The 22486-nt window shown below is 38.7% G+C and overlaps 1 protein-coding gene across 1 annotated transcript in view; it reads left to right on the top strand.

Moving 5' to 3' along the window:
- CNTNAP5 (contactin associated protein family member 5) overlaps positions 1-22486 on the top strand; it is a 737066-nt gene that overhangs the window by 418024 nt on the left and 296556 nt on the right. Inside the window, exons 5-6 of the mRNA XM_063933980.1 lie at positions 6384-6587; positions 15802-15986. Coding sequence (XP_063790050.1) covers positions 6384-6587; positions 15802-15986 — 389 coding nt within the window. The remainder of the gene's footprint in view (positions 1-6383; positions 6588-15801; positions 15987-22486) is intronic.

Below are 22486 nucleotides of genomic sequence, written 5' to 3'. Positions count from 1 at the left end.
CAATCTTTTTTTAAAAGATCTATCATTCATATCGTCTAGTGTGTACGGATGAACAATGCACGCTCCTGCAGGTCGTTCTCATTCATCCATGATCTACCGAACATGCAGCTCAATATTAACTACAGTATATATTTGCGCTGCATGTTTGGGCAGAGAGGGGGATGACGTCACTAAACGATATCATACATTGTTCAGTCTGTATGCACTGGCGATCTCCCCTTATTAGCAATCAGCGATATAGCGCTTACTGATAACTAGGAGAGGTCGCACAGTATGTAACCGGCTTTACACTGCAATTTGGATTTCAGCTTGGACATGCCCCTCTTAACTTTAAATCTCTCTGCACTTTTTAAATCCTATATGCAATACAACATGGTGTTAACTATGGGCATTTTTTTCCATTGCTGCCAACCCAAAAGGGCCCAACACACTTGGCGATATTGGGGTCCCCGCAGTCGTTCATCATTGGTCGATCATCATTTACTCATGCAAGCCAATTTGGATGATATCGATATAATGTAATGTCACATTGTCCAAATCGGCCCTAACACTCGATCAGTGTGTATGTAAAAAATCGTTGATGAAAAACCGTCCAACGATAATATCATTGGTTGTTAAAATCGGCCAAATCGCCAAGTGTGTAAGGCCCTTTAGTTTTCTTTAAATTGGATGGTATCCCATGGATGGGAACACACTGGCACTGGCACAGGGAGTGCTGTGGGAGCCAAGGCAAAGAACACTGCGTTTCTATTGTTTGTTACACGATAAACTGCTTTCTGCAACACCACATTGTCCTGATTCTTATCCCTACTTTGAAGCTGCAAACACACACATTCACCCCCATTCGTGGTAGTATAATTTATAGCAACTATCCACTTTTGACAATTCAGGAGATAGAGATACAACTACGATCATTTAAAAATTAATGAAAACCTGATAGTACAAGAGTGTAATTAAAAAGAATAGCCCTTAGGTATGGACAGAACTTAAGCTCATAAAATAATTACAAATAACAGCAGGCTACATCAATGGAAAAACCGAAACACTATACCACGGCTCTTCAGTTATCTAAACACATATCATATTTGTAGGCAACATATGTTATCATGTTAGCACAACCTGTTTGGGGGCCGCAAGTGGCCCTTCAAGGCTGTTTTTCCAGATGGATCACTGCAGAACTTTTACAGTTTCTGAGTACCCATCATTCTCTTTCATAAAGAATCTGGTGCTCAGATTGATAATGTCGTACGGGAGATGCAGATGTTGATGAACTTGTGAGCAGCCAGGTGAATAATTTGAAGGAAATAAGGGAAGAAAAAAAAACAGCAGCACTAGTGATGGAGATATATGAAATACAAGAACACAAGGGCTCCTGGGTATTTTCATCTTGTCTTATGTGTGAAAACACGTGCATTAATGAACTCTGGATTTCTTTTGTAAAGACATAAAAGGCAGGTGGTTAAGTGTTATCTTCTCTTCATAATTTCAAGGTGGACTCTCTAGAGACCATGTTGCTTGTCATGGCCTGGACTGAAAATGTATTATCCCAAACTTGTTCAATCATTATTTTTCTTTAGCAACCAGGGAAATTTGCTAAATTCAGCAGAATATACTGCATGCAAATAATGGTGTCAGATCATTCTTTTATGTATATGCTTGCTGGCTGACTCACTACTTCAAACACTGACACAACATCTCCTCCTTCCTCTCGTCAAACAATCAATTACTGTAGATTCCAGGTTATTTTACATATATCTTACATTAGTAATGATGTACTAAGGCAGGTAATGGTTATTCTGTTTTGATTGTTTATTAATTAAAAACTAAGGAAACAAGTTTGTTGTCTAAAAAGGAACTCCCAACCCTTCATAGGATTTGATGAATATGTTTGTACAAACTGTTATAACACCTAAAATCCAATGTAGATAACAATTATTAGCAATTGCATTTCAGGCCATTGCTAAGCTACAGTATTGTGCATCGGGTCTAAAGAGTTAATAGTCAAAGGGCATAAACAACACAACCATCCATGCCCCAATTTTCACTAGCAAAGGAAGATTCAGTAAAGAACATATTTTCACTAGCAAAAGGAGATCCAGTAAAGAACATCCAATAAAGACATACTTGCCAACATTTCAGGGGGAGGTGTGGAGAGTGTGGCAGGGTATTATGTGCAGATATGGTACCACAATCTTTATACAAAGCTGCCATTTCTGGCATTGTGGAGTATGGGATAGATCATGATGACATGATTCAGCACAAATCACGTCATCAAACTGCCCAAAATGCAAACTACCAGAGTAGTCGATGGCAGAAGGTGGCAGCAAGGGACCTATGGGAGATTTGCCAACCATTCCAGGCATCTGATAGAGAAGGTAAGTAGAAAATGTAACCCTTCACCAGCTTATCTGTAGGCAAGGTGATCACAAGTGACACTAATTTGTTGACTAGCCCCAGTTAGCATCAATAGTTTGGGCTGCATTTTTCCTAGAACATGTAAATATTTCTGCCCCTGTGGTGGAGAGTAGGGATGGCATTCTGCTTTAGTCTGGAGTCGGAGACGTGGTTTGATTGGAGCTTTACAATGCTGAGGCCATGAGTTCACCTTGTACCAGAGACCTGTCATTGTGGATTATGTATTTTGTCACCCAGCTTGCATGAGCGTCCCAAGGCTGTAATTATTGGTGTACATGTGGTACAGCCGCACAGAGCACATGTCTCTATTGGGGCAATATTGCTGCCCCACAGTCCTTGCATTTTGCTAGCAGCGTGTCTAAAACAGCACCCTGCAGCTAGTATTTCTGCTGCAGTGCAGGCAAAGCATCTTTTAGACCCTCCAGGCAGGCACCTTGCAGACCACCGGAGCATCCTGAGGAATCTCTGGGCAAAGCTTCCTTTGTACCGCAATTGGTTCAGGGCAGGAGCATGGCTGGGGGCTTGACTAACACAGGTTGCCATGCAGCCACATTATGGCAGTTACAGAGTTTGATACCCCTCCAATATATATATATTAGTGGTGGGCAACGATTAAAAATTCTAATCGCGATTAATCGCATGATTTTCTCCGATTAATCGCGATTAATCGCATTGTTATGCGCAAGATTCAATAATGAATTCAAAATTAGTGTATTGCGCTCCTGATTGGCTGCCAGTCCTCGAGTTCCGATTGGCTCGCTAGCGGCCAGCAATACACTTGAAATGGCACCGGCGCTGTCATGGTCTCCATGGCTGCCAGATATGCATTGCCTCACAGTGCGAGATACACATTGCCCCACAGTGCCAGAAAAACAAATGCCCCCAGAGTGCCAGATATACATTGCCTCACAGTGTCAGATACACATTGCCCCACAGTGCCAGATGCACAAATACCCCCACTGTGTTAGATATACATTGCCCCCCAGTGCCGGATACAGAAAGTCCCCCACAGTGCCAGATATGCCCACAGTGCCAGATACACATGTCCCCCCAGTGCCAGATATCCCCCAGTGCCAGATAAGCCCCCAGTTTCAGGTATACATGCCCCCCCAGTGCCAGATATCCCTCAGTGCCAGGTATACATGCCCCCCCCCAGTGCCAGATATCCCTCAGTGCCAGGTATACATGCCCCCCCCCAGTGCCAGATATCCCTCAGTGCCAGGTCCCCTGCTACTCACCGCTGCCGCTGCTGTCCTGTCTGTGTGAGGGGAGGAGAGTGCAGCCTGCGCCTCTCCTTCCCCTCAGTCTCCGGCGGGTGCGGTGGGGAGCAGCAGAGGCAGGGAGGGAAGAGGAGCGGCGGCCGACAGTGTTATTATTAGTAAAGAGCCGTCCGTGAGCCAATCGGAGGTCACGGGCCGCAGCCAATCAGGAGCTGCCAAATGGCAGCTCCTGATTGGCTGCCGGTCCGTGACCTCCGATTGGCTCACGGACGGCATTGTAGTTAGAAAAGCGCTGCGGCGTTAAAATAATTGTCGCCGTTAATTAGTTAATGCGTTAACGCGATATTAACGCGTTAACTTGCCCAGCCCTAATATATATATATATATATATATATATAAATGGCTTGGAGCATGGAGACAGGAGTCTCTATTGGCTCAGGGAGTTATGCCCCTGGCACTAGAGTTACCTACCATATGTCCATACATACACATACAAGTACTAGTAGGCTACTGTTAGTGTGGTAGAAAATTTAGGGTGCAACCTCCACTGGGGCAGGAACTGATGTTAATGATTAAATATACTCTATTCCATGTTTTCATTTAGATGCAATGGTCTATATATGTGGGATTTTGTTTTTAGACTAAATGTATATCTGAGCTGACGCACAGACTTCCCTGTATTGCAACTAACGTAAGATAAATTGAAGTGCACACTTATAAATTAACTAAAGGCCCGATTCACTACCATTTGCAAATGTGAGATTGCATGCAGTGAGTGATTATCAGCAGACTGTGCATGCTCTGCAAACGCATTACATGTGCATGGAGGGTAAAATGCGATTGCACTGCGTATACAGTCTATTTGTAAGGAAAATGCATTTTTGATTGACAGGAAGTGACCATTTGTGGGTGGTAACATGGCATTGGTTGGGAAAATGCAGGCATGTCATGGCCGTTTTTAGGGCATGTATCTGATGCCATCTCCAAGTGCTGTGTTCAAAAAACATAGCACCCAGTACCACTGCATTCTCATTGATTTGAGTATGCTGGGGTCAGCCGCAACTGTCTGTGGTGCTCAGTTTTTGTGTATGTATTGTGATTCTGCTAATGCATATGCAGATTTGCGATTGCAGCCGTGGGCGTCTTTAATCCTTTCTGGGCGGCTCTTCACATGAGATTGTAAGCAATAGCAGATTTGTGAAAAATCACTATATCAGCCTGAATACTGATCCATAGTGAATAAGGCTGTAAAGTACCTTTAAGGGCAATTAAGTTTCCAAATGATAATTTGTCATTGAAGATGTTTTGTAGTTAATTACAGTACCAGTGTAATATGATGACACCACACAAACAAAGGAGAATAATAAAACTGCTTTTCACTTTTGGGTGTGATAGTTTAGGTAGGAGGTTACTTACTGTAGATGTGATCCAGCATTCAGACTATTCTAGCTTTCCTGAATAACAGACACCTGGTATATAGACCATCTAAGACTGGGTATTACTTAAATATTCCACCCAAAGCAGGATTTTTATATTTTGTAATTGTCCTTTAAAATAACTTTCTAGTAATTGTTATAATCCAGGTGCATCATTTCAAATGCAATGTACACTCAAATGTAATCCTGTAATCAACAAATAAAAATGATTTTCTAGAATGAACAAGCAACAGTGACATCTGCAGACTGTTCACACATCACACTGCATGACAATAAATGGATTTGCACATAACTATTGATCATTATATTTCACATTTTTTTGCAGAACCTTCAGTTCATTGAGGAGATCACACCACATACATTATGAATGAAACATATTTTTCTTTAAATCACTAGTGTGTAAGATATTGTAATGGATTTCAGCTGGTGTGACATACAAAATTCTATATGAAACATGTTGGCTGAGAAAGGGTAGGTTAGACACTATTGACATTTCAAGTATAATGTAGCCCATAACATCCAATTGGAAATTAGATTTCATTGTCAGTCTGCTTTTATGCGACTGATTCAGAGCTGTTTGCTTGTACATGCACAGCTGCATCTTTGTATGCAGCTACTGTGTGAAAATATGTAAGTGTCTCTGTATGTGTATAGAGACACCCACAGGCGGCATCATAAATCCTACAGCAGCACACAAAGTTGGTTGCAGATGTTTTGATAATTGACCATCTGAGTAATATTATGGTTGTGCAGAATGCCTGCGGGAACTGCAGTCTGAGACACACCTTGAAAACGGTTGCAAATTGCCTGCATATTTGCTGCCACTTCTCATTACCTCCCCAAACAGATCCTGTCTGCTGATAACTTTGCGCTGTGGAACTTAGACTAATATGCAGTTTACCATTAATCACTCAACTTGGCATTGCATACTACTCTAAATCAGGCCCTGTGTCAATAGCAACTATTTGCTGATAGGTTGATACTGTATTGCAGTAGTTTTAAAAACACTGGACTTTACTAAAGTTATTTATTTGTTTCTCAGGCAGATGCCTCCACTATTAGAAATAAACTATTTGTTTTTGTCACCTGCAAACATAACCAACAAGGGCACAAACTGTGACTAAGACCATGTATTCATTCAAGGAAACTGTCATGGGGATTCAGTTAACCGAGAGAAGACAATGACTGCTGAATATTGGCCAATAATGATGCTGCTCGTGTTCATGTCAATAGTGAGCAGAATTGTCATTGACCTTGCTTGTTTGCTTACATGACCGCTTGTCAATTGCCTCTTTGTTTGTTTCCTATCTAGAATCTGATGTAGCTGACTTTGATGGCAGAAGCTCCCTCCTCTACAGGTTCAATCAGAAACTGATGACCACATTTAAAGATGTAATTTCCCTGAAGTTCAAGAGCATGCAGAGTGATGGAGTATTATTTCACGGGGAAGGCCAGCGAGGGGACTATATCACTCTAGAGTTACAGAAAGGAAGATTATCTCTCTACATAAACCTAGGTATTTTATAAAATCATTTAATTTAGTAGAATTGTGACTGCAAGTTTCTTTGTCAAACTTTGTATGCCAGTTAAAAGATTCTGCAGCTTTGTGCTTGGTCTTAATCTGTGCACTATTAGTAGGTGCTTAATAAACTTTTTATAAAGTAAGAAAAACATGTATAAAATGATAAACTTTTAGCATCAAGTAAATTTACAGAGAAGTTCCTAACAGAACTGTGAAAACTGAAAATGGTTAAATCAATGGGGCATGATGGGATACATCCAAGGATACCAAAACAGCTTAAATGGGTGCTGGCAACACCATTAATGGAATTTTTCAACCAGTCACTAGCTACAGGAGTAATTCCAGAGAACTGGAAATTAGTGAATATTGTCCCACTGCACATAAGTGGAAGCAAAGAAGAGACAAGTAACTACTGGCCAGTGAGCCTTACATCAGTAGTAGGGAAAATAATGGAAACCTTATTAAAAGAAAGAGTTGTGGAAAATCTAAATTCCAGCAATTTACAGGATCCAAAACAGCATGGATTTACTGTTGAGAGATCATGTCAAAAAAATATAATTGAGTTTTTTGACTAAATCAATTGATCAAATGGGAGCTATAGATGTAGCTTATCTAGACTTTAGTAAGTCTTTTAACACAGTCACACCTCACAGACTGCTTAAACTCAAAAGCATGGGATTGGATTTTAATATGGTTGAATGGATAAGAACTTGGTTGCAGTATAGGAAATAGAGAGCCTAATTTACTGAGCAATGCAAATACCACTCCCCTCCTTGCATTTGCAATACTGTTGCATATGAGATGAACATTGCATCCATCGGTTGTGATGTTCATCTGCTTACTCAGACTTGTCATTGCAGGTGGCCTTGCAATGCCAAGGAAACTACATTCAAGACGCAGTCCTTGCTCTTGCCACTTCTGAAAAATGGGGGCAACACGCCTCCATTTTCCTGAATGCCTGCCTGCCTCACCTCTGTACCTCCCCACAAACTCAGCAGAGGCTTTTGCATTCCTGCACTGAGATTGCAGAACCCATTCTGCACTTGCGCAGAACCCGACTATCGGGGAAGTATAGAAAGGATCACATAAGTAATCCTTACTGAATCATCCCCAGAGAGTCATAGTAAATGGAGTGAAGTCAGAAGAGGGAGAGGCAGTGGTGCAAGTATGCGGGTATGATCGGGAATGGAGTACCCATAAGAATTTGGCAGCGAGTATGCAGTACCACCTGCCATACACTTTGCCCATTTATAATGTGCCACAAAGCAACAAGACCAAGTTGCTTGGCAGCATGAAGGCTCCTCCCATTTAGTCAGTGTTACTGGGAGTGTGACAGTGGCTGTCTTTTCCTGTTATAATGGAGGCATTACTATATATTGTTATTAAATTGGGGGCATTACCATATATTTTTAGCCTTGCCTCCTGATAAAAAAAGGGGGCTGTCATGTGCCCACGCCGCTAGTGTCATGTAGCCACTTCCACTAGCAACATGTGGCCACGACCCCTCACAACACATGACCACGCCCATTTTCAGGTACTGAGTACCACTAAGAAAATATTTCTACTTGCACCACTGGGGAAAGGTTACCAGTGTAATACCCCAGGAATCTGTAGATGGACCTGTGCTTTTTAATATCTTTTTTTGGTGACATTGCAAATGGCATTAAGAGGAAGGTATGCCTTTTTGCAGATTACACAAAGGTATGCAACAGGGTAGACACCCCAAGGTGCATAAACAAATGACTGATGATCTAGGTAGACTAGAGGAATAGGCACAGATGTGGCAACTACAGATTAATGCCAAAAAAAAGCAAAATCATACAATTGGGTCTCAAAAACCCAAAGGCTAAATATACTGTAGTGTTAATGATACTATAATGGAAACTACAGAAGATGAAAGTGATTTAGGAGTCACTATTTCAGATTACTTGAAAGCAAGTAAGCAATGTAACAAAGCAATGAGGAAGGCAAGTCAGATGGTTGGTTGTATAGGAAGAAGTATCAGCAGCAGGAAGAATTAAGAAATAATGCCATGTAAAGGTTATTGGAACAACCTTATCTATAATACAGTGTTCAGTTCTAGAGGCCATATCTCAAGAGTAATATAAATACATTAGAGACTGTACAAGTAAGGACAACTAAAATGGTGCATGGCCTACATCACAAAACTTACCCGGAAAGACTAAAATATTGTATATGTATGTATAGTTTGGAGCAGAGAAGGGAAAGGGGGACATGATGGAAACTTTCAAATATATCAAGGGTTTTAACAAGGTATAGCAGGGAAACATTTTGAAAAGGAAGAAAACTATTACACAATAAGTAGATTCAAAGGAAATGACAAATGACTACACAGAAAGGGTAGTGGATAAGTGGAAAAGCCTTCCATCAGAGGTGGTAGAAGCTTGGGATAGACATACAGCAAGGTAATCCTTACAAAGAACTAAGGAACGAGAAGGGTGGAGGTAAAAAAGGGGAAGACTAGATGGGCCATGTGTTTCTTATCTGCCATCAAATTCTGTGTTTCTATGTTCTCAGAATTACAACTAGGTTTTTTGTTTACCTGATTTTAATTGATTAAATTGCATGTAGCACTTATCTTAGTCTTTATAGTTGACATAGTCCTTAAATGTAATTCTTCTGATAAATGAAAGGAAGATGCAGTGAGAATATTTCTGATGCTCCTAGGAAAGCATCTTACAGTACTGTACATTCATGAGTATAATATTAATTGTCACTCCAAAAAGGAAATGAGCACAAAAAAACCTCACTGTCCGGTGGAGGTGTTGATGTGATGCTGAGAAGCCCAATTCCAAAAGACACAGTCTTGTAAGTCTACTAAGTATGCCAGGAGGACAGAAGCCAGCACAGCCACTGAGGTCTTGGTATAAAGCCTTATAAATATCACATGTCTCCCATCTCCCTCCAAGTCACTAAAATATGCTTTATGGAATGCACGCTCTGTTTGCAACGAATTAACAACTATTCAGGACCTCTTCATTTAAAAAAAACTCAATATGCTAGCTGTAACAGAAACATGGCTCACACAATCAGACACAGCCTCCCCTGCAGCACTGTCACTTGGTGGCCTCCACTTCACACAGCCCCAGGCCTGGTAACAGTAAAGGAGGTGGGGTTTAAATTTTACTGTCCAAATCTTACACACACACAGATATCTCAGGATCTGTCTGACTTACTGTTCTTATGAGGGTATATCCCAAAAGCTGAGAATCTCCCATTTCGGTGGACACTGGCAGCTTGTCTCTACTATGCCCAGAACCAGAGATAACAGCCTTCCAGCAGCTGGTCCCTGCTCCAGCTGCAGTTGCCTGGTATGCAGTTTCATATTTTCGTTGATGGATTGTTCTGGCTCCTGAACTCTGATCCTCATGTTCCCAGTAACTCTCTAGTTTTTTATCCCATTGAAAGCTATTTCCAAGATCTGGAGATATCTGCAGTCAAGCCATCAGAAAATGATGAATATTAAGCCCACTCCACTATCCACCCCTCCCCTGCATATTAAACACCCCCTACTACTCTGGAAGTCATTTACCAGGGCCTCTTCATTCAGCCCAATGCCCCATTCTACAGTTTAGTGTCCTCCCTCCTGCCCCATCACCCGCTATCTCTGCAGTAAAAGAGTAATTAGCAGAAATTACTGCTCCAGGTCCTACATGCTGAGCGGAAGATATAACACCCCCTACTACATGCAAGACATCAAAGCTGGTGCTGATAGCACCCCCACCCCTACCGCTGAAAGATGGGTAGGGGCCCCAGTGCATTGCTTTATCCAGGGGCCTACACTGCTGTTAAAATGGCCCTGCCTCTAATGGTGCCTAACCTTAACCCTCCCTCTCCCCAAAGCCTAACCCTAACACTCCTGCTCCCCCCTGCAGCCTAACTCAACCTCCAAGGTGGCATCTAAACCTATCCTCCCGCCTGCCCCTAACCCTAACCCCCACCCCCTATACTTACAGTCGGGATGCCGATTGTCAGGATGCCAGCTATTGGGATTCCGGCATCGGTCTCCTGATCCTGTCAGAATTCTGGCATAGTCATTTTGAGGGATGTTGGGATTACGGTGTTGGTATTCCAACTGCCAGGATCCCAACAACCGGTATCTTAACTGCATCCCCATAAGATGTCAGAAAACATTTTCAAATGCTGCCAAATATGACGGGGGATAGGTTTAGGCTGCTGGGGGAGAGTAAGGGTTAGGCTGTGCGAACAAAGGTAAGGTTTAGGCTGTGTGGAGGGAGGTTAGGTTTAGACACATCCAGGGAGGCTGTGGGAAGGGAGGGTTAGTGGGGCATTGGGCAAAGGTATGTATGCTTACCTTGCCCCTGTCAGGATTCTCAACATTGGGATGCCACGATCAGTATTCTTACTGCCAATATCCCAACTGCCGACATATCAGACCCAACCCCATGAAACAATTATCTAGTTTCACTATCCAGGTTTCTAATGATACTATAGCTATTAAACTGAACAGATTAAGGGTGATAATCAGTCAGACCCAAAAAAATGTTAGGCATGAAAGATGGGGCAGTGGGGTGCTAGGGGTTTGCATGTTTTTTGAGCAATAATTCTTTTTTCAGGCTATACAATTAGCCTCCATTTTTTCTGTCTTAAAAAGTTTCACTTTTTTTCGTGCGAAAACACATCGGAAAATTTGTGGACCTTTGTGTTTTTCCTGTTGTGATTGAGAAAAAAAGCCTGCTTATTACGGATTTGGTTTCGCCTTCCTAAGGCAGTCTAAACAAAATCTTTGATAAGTGCTGGCTTCAGGGTTAATTGGATAGCCTCATGTGGGTAAATTAGCCATGGTAAATAGTAATACTAGCATAAATGATTTATGTGGTAAAGCAACAATAAACAGTTTGTACATGCTCTAAAGAACCCTAGTAGAACATCACAACATATCATACAAAAGAATTAGGGTTAACAGGAGGAACAAAGTCATTTTTTGTATCCACATTTGCCTACTGAATTTGAAATGGGACATTGCTCTGGGAGTGCAAGTCTGCTAACTACTCCGAGAGAGGGAAATGTGTTCATAAATCCTATGTTCTAATGAGTAAAATGTCACAAGTAATTAGCTCATACATTGGTCGAGGCCCCAGTTGAAATACATCTGCTACATTCATGTATTCCAGACTTTCTATCATAAACAGAGAACCTTTAAATGTCAAATATGCCCATGAAATTTAGCGAGAGGAAACTGCTATGTTTGCTTCCCTCTAGCCTATTTTGAATATACCTAGTATCTGGAACTTTCTCTATGCATGGGGACTCAATGAGCATGCTGCTTATTATTATTATCCTTTATTTATATGGGGCCACAAGGGATCCGCAGCGCCCATTACACAGTACATAATCAAATGAGCAAACAAGAAACAGCACTTACAGTTCAAGACAACATAGGACAGTTATGGAAAACCAGGGGTAAGGTACCATCCAAGGGAGTATGGAGGATATGATAGTGTATGTATAACAATACTTCCTATGTGACCATTCAGTTCATTATACCCAACTTCTAGAATAATAAAAATAAAAAATACTAAAGAATGTGGTTACAGAATTTTATCATGTATGGGTAATGAAACCTTTATAAAAACAAGATGGTTTTTACAAATGGAGAAAAAAAGTATTTGACAGGAAATCCTAATAATGGAGATGAGTGGTAGGGGTCTTTGAATGATCCCTATCTTAGTTCTATCAATTGCTGCATTCAGACACTGTAGTCACAGTTACTCTAACCCTAAAAGCACCCTAAAATGACTTATCCCTCAGTTTAACATTAGTCCAATCTTGATATATGCTGTAAAGACTTAGTTGCTGACATTTTTAAAATATCCCCTGGGAGATAATGGAGGGCAGTTGCAGGTGGGAGGTGTGATGCTGTGTATTGCATTATTCTGGCCATGCCCCTACTGCTAAGTGCACTGATTTGTGGCATCAGGCAGTGGAAATCGATTCAGCATGAATTGCGTATCAAGCTCCGGACTGCCCTCAAATTTGAGACTGACTTGATTGGGCACTGTTGAAAACTTCTCAAAATTTCTGAGTCTCCCTCACATTACTAAACAATCAGCATATATGAGTAAACAATCTCCTGCCTCATAAAGAACTTGGATATCATCCCAAATTTCAAGTGCATAAAAAAAAAACTTTTGCATTTGTCTTACTAGTGCTATATTGCAAATTAACATAATCTCAGTGTTTTTGTATATTTGCACTTTGGAGTAAGGTTAAAATCTTGTCTCTGTTATTGATGGATTTTATAGATCTTTTGTTTAGTTATCAAACATTTTTAATAGGAAAAAGCAATAAAGATTACGCTACTAATGAATCCATGCGCGGACACAGTCATTTCATAATATCTGTATTTTCTGGAAAACAATATTCTACTTGTCCCTTTATTCCGCATGTTACTATAAATGCTGTCATTCAGATATTGGGTTTATTTACGAAGCTGCGACTCTTGTAAGCCACCGTTTTTTTGTCAGGTCGGATTCGAAAACTTAAAATGGCACTTACAGTCAGTGTAAGGCTCGCTGTTTTAAATTTTTACCTTCAACCCACCGGGAAGTGGTGGCTTGCTTTATAAATAGAGTTCACTGTTGCTTAATTGGATTAAAAATAACATATCCATACCCTAATGTGTATATTAAGGTTTAATTTATTAAAGTGTGAAATTGTCAATATTCTTTTAAAAACACTTGGGATTAGTTGAGCCAATCTTTTTGCTTTTAATTGTCATAAATCCTTTGGCCCTCCATCAAGTAGTCAGATGTGCTGTCACTGCTGCTTACATAGAAGCAGCAGCAATAGCACTAATATGGTAATGCAGCAGGAGGCGTCGCACCACCTGCTGCATTACTGATCTGAACGGCATCCAAGGACACAATATTGGATCTTCCCCTGCACCATCAGGCGGCTTGCATGGGGACGCGCAGGCCACCCTTCTCAGATGCCAGGAAATCTCTGTGCAATGATTGAGATCCCTAGCCTCTAACCTTTCTCTAAAAGGCAGTGACATGCCTCCATTTTCCCAAACTCTCCCCGCCCACAAATTACATCATACTGTCAAACACTGATAGGCTGATTTTGGGTTATGTGCACCCAAGATAACTGGTTTTCTCTTCCTTTTCCCTCTATAAGGGGATTTGATTTAAATATATCCTTATCCAAACCAGCACCATTTGAGCCTTGGCATATCATTCTAGTGGACACATTTACACATCTAGCAATTAGAGTCACACTATATACACAAAAGGTACCTCAATTGTATTACTGTATTTTGAAAATAGTCCCTTCTTGGTGTGGGTCACCCTCCAGCAATGGTGATAGTTTTTGCTCTCCCATAATTGGAATATGTGGATTCCCTGCATCCTGTGTCACAGAACCTGTTTGCACATACTCAGAACAGGTCCTGTGCTTACGCAAAGTATGGAACATCGGTACTTTACACATCAGGGCACAAGAACAACTAGACCTGAATGAGGTCCAATGTCACGTGCAAATATTAGCTCTTCTTCATTTTTACATCAGATCTTTTTTTTTTACATTTTCTCTGGATCACGTGATGTGACTCAACTTAATCAGACTCAGTTCACCTACCTATCCAATATATTTTTCACTTTTTATTAATTTGACTCTTTGGACAAGGTACAGGTCAATAGTTCCTATGGTTCCATTCCTTTCATGAACACTTTTTGTTTTCATTAATTTAACAAATTTTTATATTTACTGTATGTATGTATTTATTAAAGCAATTAAAAAAAATCTTTTAAGTTTGGAGTTTACAGTATTTTTACTCTGTTTCTGTTTGTGTAAATTATTTAAAGTTATTGGGTATTTGCTAGAGACTCTTTTGTTGCTCTCTTGGCATTATGCACATTAAGATATTTTTTGGCATTGTAACTTATTGTTGTCATCTAATCTCTGTTAAATCCATCACTCAATTGCACTCAATCTATTTCAATGATTAGGAATGCTTAATACTTGGAACCATTTCAGAATGTAATACATTTGACTGATTTTGAAGATTAAAATGTGTTTACAGAACAATTAACATTTACAAATTAGCCTGTTGTTGCCCTCTCCCAAATGTTGAATCTCAAACTCACATACACTATTTAAAGTTTATGGTTTTGGTTCTTAAAAAGTAGTATGGACAGCTGTATTGAGCTGAGTGTCTTTCTTTCTGAATGTGGGCATTATTCTACAATCAAATTTCACAAGTTTGCAAATTTTGTGGAGCTGCAGAATGACCTAGCCCCTAACATGGCATATATATATATTTCCATTTTGGTCTCCTTATACACTAGAGATGAGCGGGTTCGGATTTAACGCCAGAATTAACGCCAGTTCGGTTTTATCCGGATTTTTCTTATTGGCTATCCAAAACACATGACATCCGTGAGCCAATAAGGTGCCGTTTTGAGAACCGAGTAAATCCAAGTAAAACTGAGTAAAACCGAACCCGCTCATCTCTATTATACACTCAATATTAAATACTATATATAGTCAGTAGTATAGGCTGTGTGGTGGGGGTGGGTTTATGGAAGTAACCCCCATGTTTGCCTATGCAATTAAGCATCAACTTAATTTCCAAATTACAGATATAAAATACCAGAAAGCAGTGCCCTGATTCTCTAAAAAAATAACTATTTTTTTTCTAAAAAAATATAATTTAAAAACAAATATATAATTAAAAAAAAAAAATCTAAAAACATGTATGAAAGCATTTATGGTACTGTTATAGCCTTAAATTATGGAATGACTGTATAAAGTAAATTAATTATAATCTGTTATGTAAATCAAATGTTTATTGTGTATATAAAACAAACAGTTTTGATAAAGTAACTGTTGCGTTACACATTATTTCACAATTCAGGTACTGTAAATGAAAAAGTGGAAAAGAGTGGCTAAAAACAAGAGCAGAACATTATTACATAGTTTAAATAGGTCATGTTGGCAGGTGTGACATTCGATAATGCATTGCTTCTTGCTGCTACTGACAGCCTTATTTTTTAATATACTGAAAAATGTTTGCAATCAATGCTTCAAAATCCCATCTTGAAGAGTATGTACTAAATGGTTAGTATTTTACACTACAAGAAAACTTTCTGTCATTTTCTGCATACAGTTACCCTTCACTAGTTTATTAGTATGACATTTTTTGCCTATTCTTTTCTTCCAGGGGATGCCAAGCTTCGTTTTGGTAACACTCACACTGTGGTCACTTTGGGAAGCCTTCTGGATGACCAGCACTGGCATTCTGTTCTGATAGATCGGTTCAATAAACAAGTCAACTTCACAGTTGATAAATACACCCAGCATTTCCGCACCAAGGGAGATTCAGATGACTTAGACATAGACTATGAGGTGTGTCCATTATTGTGTTAATTTTGTAACATAAAAAAAAGAATTTACATTAATATGGATGAACTGTTTAAGGTAGTAAGTTTGAACTTAAAGACCTGCCAATTTATGAATCATTATTAAAAGGACTAATGTATAAGTGTCTGTTACCTCCTACTAACTGATATACTTAGTTAAATTGCAGAGCTTAAATCTTTACTAAATTATATTTAAGTGGCATGTATCATCTGATGTGGATTACACGGGGGGATAAATGGAAAATGTTCTTAAACACCAGAGATGAATATTTAGTCATGCCATTTGGTCTCTGTATTGCTTTGGACGTTTTTCATGATTTTTGCGGTGACATTTTCTAATCAGTTTGTAATGATTTATCTTGATGATATATTTATATTCTCATCTTTCTTTGAAGAACAAGTTTTGAAAAAAATATTTGTATGCTACATTTGAAAACTATATTTTCCAACTACTGACATTCTAATACACGGGTAAAAGTCTTGTCAATTCATGGACACACAAGGATCTAGTAATTGCTGCAGCATTGTTATTTATTTTGGGTGTGTTAAGGTGGTCGTTGTGACTGTGTAGCTCATTTTTCATTTAATCAAATGGTCCTGATTCAAATAAACACATCTCTTTTTTAAAGCCGTGCACCAGCCACACAAATTAGTACATAATTATCTTTTACTTATATATAGACTAGTGGCATGACTGGTTTCTCTCCTAGGCTGTGCCCTTGGATGTAGGGCACAGCCCTTCTGTGACCAAATGTAGATATATCTCTGCCAGCTCACCCCTTTAGCCACCACAAGTGAATGTCAGCTTCACTACTGGAACTTAGAAGTCATAAAAGTTTTGTCTTGCCATTCATTGGACCCAGCATTAAAGGTAAATATATTACTCTTACAGATCATGGCAGATATATGGACTTTATTATAAAGATCTTCATAAAACAAACAAATATTTAATTTATATCTCTTTATAGTCAATTTTGTTTAAACTTAAAAAAAAAAATGCTTTTTTTTGCAATTGTGCAAACTCCAGATTTGTTTTGGCTGAGGGAAAACAGGTCAGGGGAGGAGAAGCAGAGAAAAAGGTGAAGGCTCTGAAAAGTTCCCTCTCTCCTGCAGATTCAGAAGAAATTGCTAACGCTATCTGAAGATGACTTTAGCTATGTAATTATACTTCTAAAAAACAATCATAGTTGGAGCTTGATACATTTAATACAATCTCAGTTCCCCTCACAGACAAGGGACTGTGGTAACAATCTGGAGCATTTGCGATTTTTAATTTATAGATATTTTTGCAATCTCTCCTTCAATATGGCTAGTCTGAAAACTAAAAAAAAAAGATAAATCTATCTATAATTTGATTACTTGCTTTATTCATATAGTTTGATCATGGGCATATTAAGAGAGGAGGTGGCCTGTGTGCAGTTTACATCTGGGCCTCTTCCTCTCTATCCAGCAGTGCAGAGACTCTGGGCACTAGGGTCACTAGGAGACCCTTGCGCTGTCACAGAGTCTACTACACATGCACAAGTATCTGTGGAAATGGTGCGGTGGCCATTTTCCCAGTGAATTTTCTACTGTGCATGTGCAAAATGCTGAAAAAATGGTTGCCGTAACATTTTCCCGGTGACTTGTGCAGCACTGCTGCATTGCTGCCACCAGCGGGGGACCCAGGAAAAGTAAGTATTGAAACAATGGGTGCAGGTTGTGAGGTGTGGGTCCCCTTTGCACCGCAAACCTTGCACCCATTATAGATACTCAATTGAGTCAGATAATATGTATTTTGATTGCATGTACTATAGTTATATACTATTTTACTTTGTGCTGCTGTTTATGAAAATATAGTTATATGCTTTCTATTTTAGAGTTTTAACTGTTTTTATTTATTTCTGTTTACTTAATGATACTAATAAATTATATTGAAACACTAGAGGTTAGGTCTTTTCTGTAGGCTTTTGGTAAAAGCTAGGATATAGAAAAATTATTCTGGCGCCGGCTGTTAATCAAATAATGAATTCCAATATATAAAATATGATACTCAATTTATTTAAACATTCATAAAAGAGAATAAGATATTCCCATTTCTCAAAGAAATAAAAATATATAGCAATTGCTGAAATTCATATATCTAAAGATGCAGGATAACACTATTTTTTGCTTTCTAAATATAGTGTCCACGGCTTCTGGCTAAGACTCTATTCCACATTGCTCACAAGTCACTAGATGACACAATTTGTTACCAGACTTGCTTCCGGATATAAGTCCCCCTAGGTATCTTGTGCAAATAAGATCCAGATGGCAGCAGGGAAAAGTCCGGGTCTGTAATGAACTTGTGTTGGAATTTTGTCCAGTGGATGCAAGGAGTCCATATATCGATATGCTCCTGAGGAAGCTGGTAGTGATCAGACCAGCGAAACGCGTTGAGCCACACTCTGCAGGACCACTGGCTTTGGCTATACTTCAACCAATTCCCTGGCGATATATGGACTCCTTGCATCCACTGGACAAAATTCCAACACAAGTTCATTACAGACCTGGACTTTTCCCTGCTGCCATCTGGATCTTATTTGCACAAGATACCTAGGGGGACTTATATCCGGAAGCAAGTCTGGTAACAAATTGTGTCATCTAGTGACTTGTGAGAAATGTGGAATAGAGTCTTAGCCAGAAGCTGTGGACACTATATTTAGAAAGCAAAAAATAGTGTCATCCTGCATCTTTAGATATATGAATTTCAGCAATTGCTATATATTTTTATTTCTTTGAGAAATGGGAATATCTTATTCTCTTTTATGAATGTTTAAATAAATTGAGTATCATATTTTATATATTGGAATTTCATTATTTGATTAACAGCTGGCGCCAGTATAATTTTTTTCTATCCTGTATATCCAATTTGGGGAATTGACCTTCCCTATACGGGCTGCCGTTGACAGCGCACTCTTTTATTCTTTTGGTAAAAGTTAGTAGGTCTACATCACCTGAGACTACTATGTTTCTCTAAATTTTTTTAATATACTTTGTACAAGTGTTTACATATTCTGTTTCTAATTTGAATATATTTTATGATTTTGCTAAGATTAGCTGAGTCCCACACAGGTTACACAGTATAATTTTATCCTCTGAATAATATCCATTAGCATATTTGTAATGTAGCCCAATGTCATTAATATTTTGTTTATACTAATATATTTTCAATAAAATTTTGTGACATACCGAAACTACCCAAAATTATGACTGTCATTAAATAATATTTTACTGCATTTGATGGGTGATAAAATAGTTGGAAATAACTGGTATTATAGCATTTTATTATTCATTTAGAATGATAGCATAACAATGAAAGCTGAAAGGCTTGGAACAGCTGAAGTATGCAACTAGTACGGTGATCTGAATCAGCTGAAATTAGCTACTGGGGCTGTTTAGGAAATATGATAATAGGCATTAGATATGACAAGGCCATATTGATCATTGCCTTATAAATGATAGTATTCAGAAATCCAAATGTAGATATACTTCTATCTAACTACAGAGAATAAGTAACATTTTCTTTACACCTTTTGCAAACACTATTTTTCAGGAGAAAAAAAGAGCAATAAAATCTTGCTTTTCATGTAAAACCTGTCTTATTTTTTTTTTTTTTTTTTTGACAGTGCTTGATTATAATTGTAGCTAATATTTCACAAGTCATAATACAATAAAGAGCATTTGGGACATCAGGATGTTTTTATCCTTAAAATATATTTACACACTCTGGATTTTGCTTTTACTTTGACTTTTACAAGCTTCATAAAATACAGAAATTCAGCAAATTTTAATTAAAATGGTCAATGACCTTTGCATGTCCCAATGGCCTTTATTATCCTGAAGGATAAAGTATGGTCATTGTTTAACATAGAATTTACATTGAAACTGCTAAGCATGGATATTATTAATATATATTTTAAAATGTGTGACTTTTAAATAACATTATAGTCCAAGTTTTTGCACAATACAATAAATAACGCTATATAGATTAATGTCAACATTCAAAAAATTCTATTACTAATCCGAGAGCTCAATGCTATTTTCACAGTGCGATGCCTAGTGTAAATGAATCTTAATTTTATAAATTCTGAAAGCATACTATATAAATGTTTAAGGCCATAGGCCATGTTCTTTTATAAGAAAATCCAAGGTGATATCAAATACTGTATCTGTAATGATCTACAGCAGTGATTTTCAACCTTTTTTTACTCGCGGCACATCAAACAACATTTTAAAATTGACAAGGCACACCATCAGTTCCCCACAAAAAACAAAAACAAAACACACACATTGGCCGTCACAGTAAAAGAAAAAGAAAATCCACACATACATTGGCCTACACAGAAGAAACAATCAAATTGCTCCCCACATAAATCCTATTGCTCCCAACATGATTTATTTACATTGTTCCCCCCATAAATCCATAAATTCTTATTCTCCCCACATAAAAACTATTCAAATCCTATTGTTCCCCACAGGAGAAATAAAATAACAAATATTATCATCAGCTGTCCTCCTCCCTGTCCCTCAGTGGCGGGAGTTGATCATAGTGGAGTTCTGCGAATACTGAGCAGCGGGCGGTCGGGCAGGTGTGGATGTGGGTGGGCAAGGAAAGCTGTGTATGCAGGCGGGAACTGGAAGATGTGTATGCAGGCGGGTGGGCTGGCTGGGTGGTGAGATGCGGCGGCCATGACCTATGATATCACACCGCCGCGTCTTCAAGGCATACGTCACTGCCGGAGCACGACTGATCCTCTGAGAAGAGACCGGGCCAACAGTTCACTCTGAAGCTGCAGGAAGCTGCTCTGGCTCCGCGGCACACCTTGCAACTGGTCGCGGCACACTAGTGTGCCACGGCACACTGGTTGAAAAATCTGATCTACAGTATAGTAGGTGAGGCATAATTGCTTATGTTAGAAACATTTCCTAAATACATAATTTTTGGATTATATATTTGTTATTTTTATTTTTATTTTGATGCTTGGTCTTAATTTTTTCTTCTTTAATAAAATTAATCAATTACTGAATATTTAAATATTGGGTTTAATGATTTCAAGTGGACTTCATACTAAAGGGAAATAATAGGAAAATAATATTGCAATTTACTAATTGCAGCTCAAGCATTAATTTATAGTACCCTTCACTGCATGGATGTCTCTGATTACAGCCAACATAAATGCCAGATCCAATTTACTCAGATGGTAACTTTAGTAATACTGCCCGCTTAGCAAAATGTGGTTTCTATCAACGCTTACACCTACTCTGCACTCCTCCCTCCTTACCCAGCATAGTCATTGCTGTATTGTGCAAAATTATTTACAGAAAGACTGTTGGAAATAAATTTGCTATTGTACAGTAACTCTTTACCTGCCACTTCACTGATGTTACCACTTCAGTGCACCATGAATAATACTGCCAGGCATATTCACATCCCAAATCATAAAACCAAAGCTGATGTTATCTTTCTATCCTTCTATAAGCTTCAAAGTTTTAAACTCTAACACCATCCACAATTGTGATCCCATTCTATATACATAAAATTCATCTCCAAGTACTCTATCTTCCAGCCACTAAATTTGATTCAAATTCTGTTGGTCACCACTTTCCAAGTTCCTACCTCACATGCATGGCTACAGGATTCCTATAGAGAGACCCTCTTCTTTGCACCCCAGCATCCCTACATCACAGTGGTAACTGAATACTTATCTTTTAAGAGAAATGTCTAAACCTATTAACCCCCTTTTAGTCCAACAACCTCTTGCGATACTTTCAAGCCGCTTGCAGATGACCTGTGTCTGTCTTGTTAAACTTTAGATTTTACCTTTTATGAGCAGTACCCTATTCATACTTTTGTTTCTGTTTATTTTAGTATATAATGTCTGTACACCTTCTATGAACTATGCATGGCTAGATAAACTGCTGAGGTTTTATAAATAATGGATGATAATGATTGATGATGATGATGATGATGATAATAATAAAAATAATAATAAGATTATTAATATAATAATAATAATAGTAATAATAATAATAATAAAGTTTGGGTATTTTATGTTCTTTTTAGGATCTATTATCTTAGTAAAAATACTGTAGGTGTCACACAAGATCATGTTATTGAACACTCTAAATGCCCATCAGACATATATTTCAAGTATATGTATAGTCAAATCCAGATTACTCCATTTATGGTAAATGATCGAGAAATGTGGAGGATAGAAGTCTGATTGCTATTATGCAGCTGACAATCAATCAAATGCTTCCTTTTAACACTAGGTGGCCCCCACCCTACCTTTATACAGTTCTGTAGACTGATTGGGGTCTAAATCAGTGAGCAGCAATAAAAATAAGAAGTGTGTGCAGCTTCTGTGAGTGCAGCAGATATAACTCGGTGCCCAAGCAAAGCTCAAATAATAAATATGGTAACTATGCACAAAATGTAGAAAAATCTTTGTTTTTAATCTAATA

The sequence above is a fragment of the Pseudophryne corroboree genome, chromosome 7 (assembly GCF_028390025.1).
Source record: "Pseudophryne corroboree isolate aPseCor3 chromosome 7, aPseCor3.hap2, whole genome shotgun sequence".
Lineage (NCBI taxonomy): Eukaryota > Metazoa > Chordata > Amphibia > Anura > Myobatrachidae > Pseudophryne > Pseudophryne corroboree.
The sequence above is the reverse complement of the archived record's forward strand: the minus strand, read 5'-3'. Positions and strand labels throughout refer to the sequence as shown.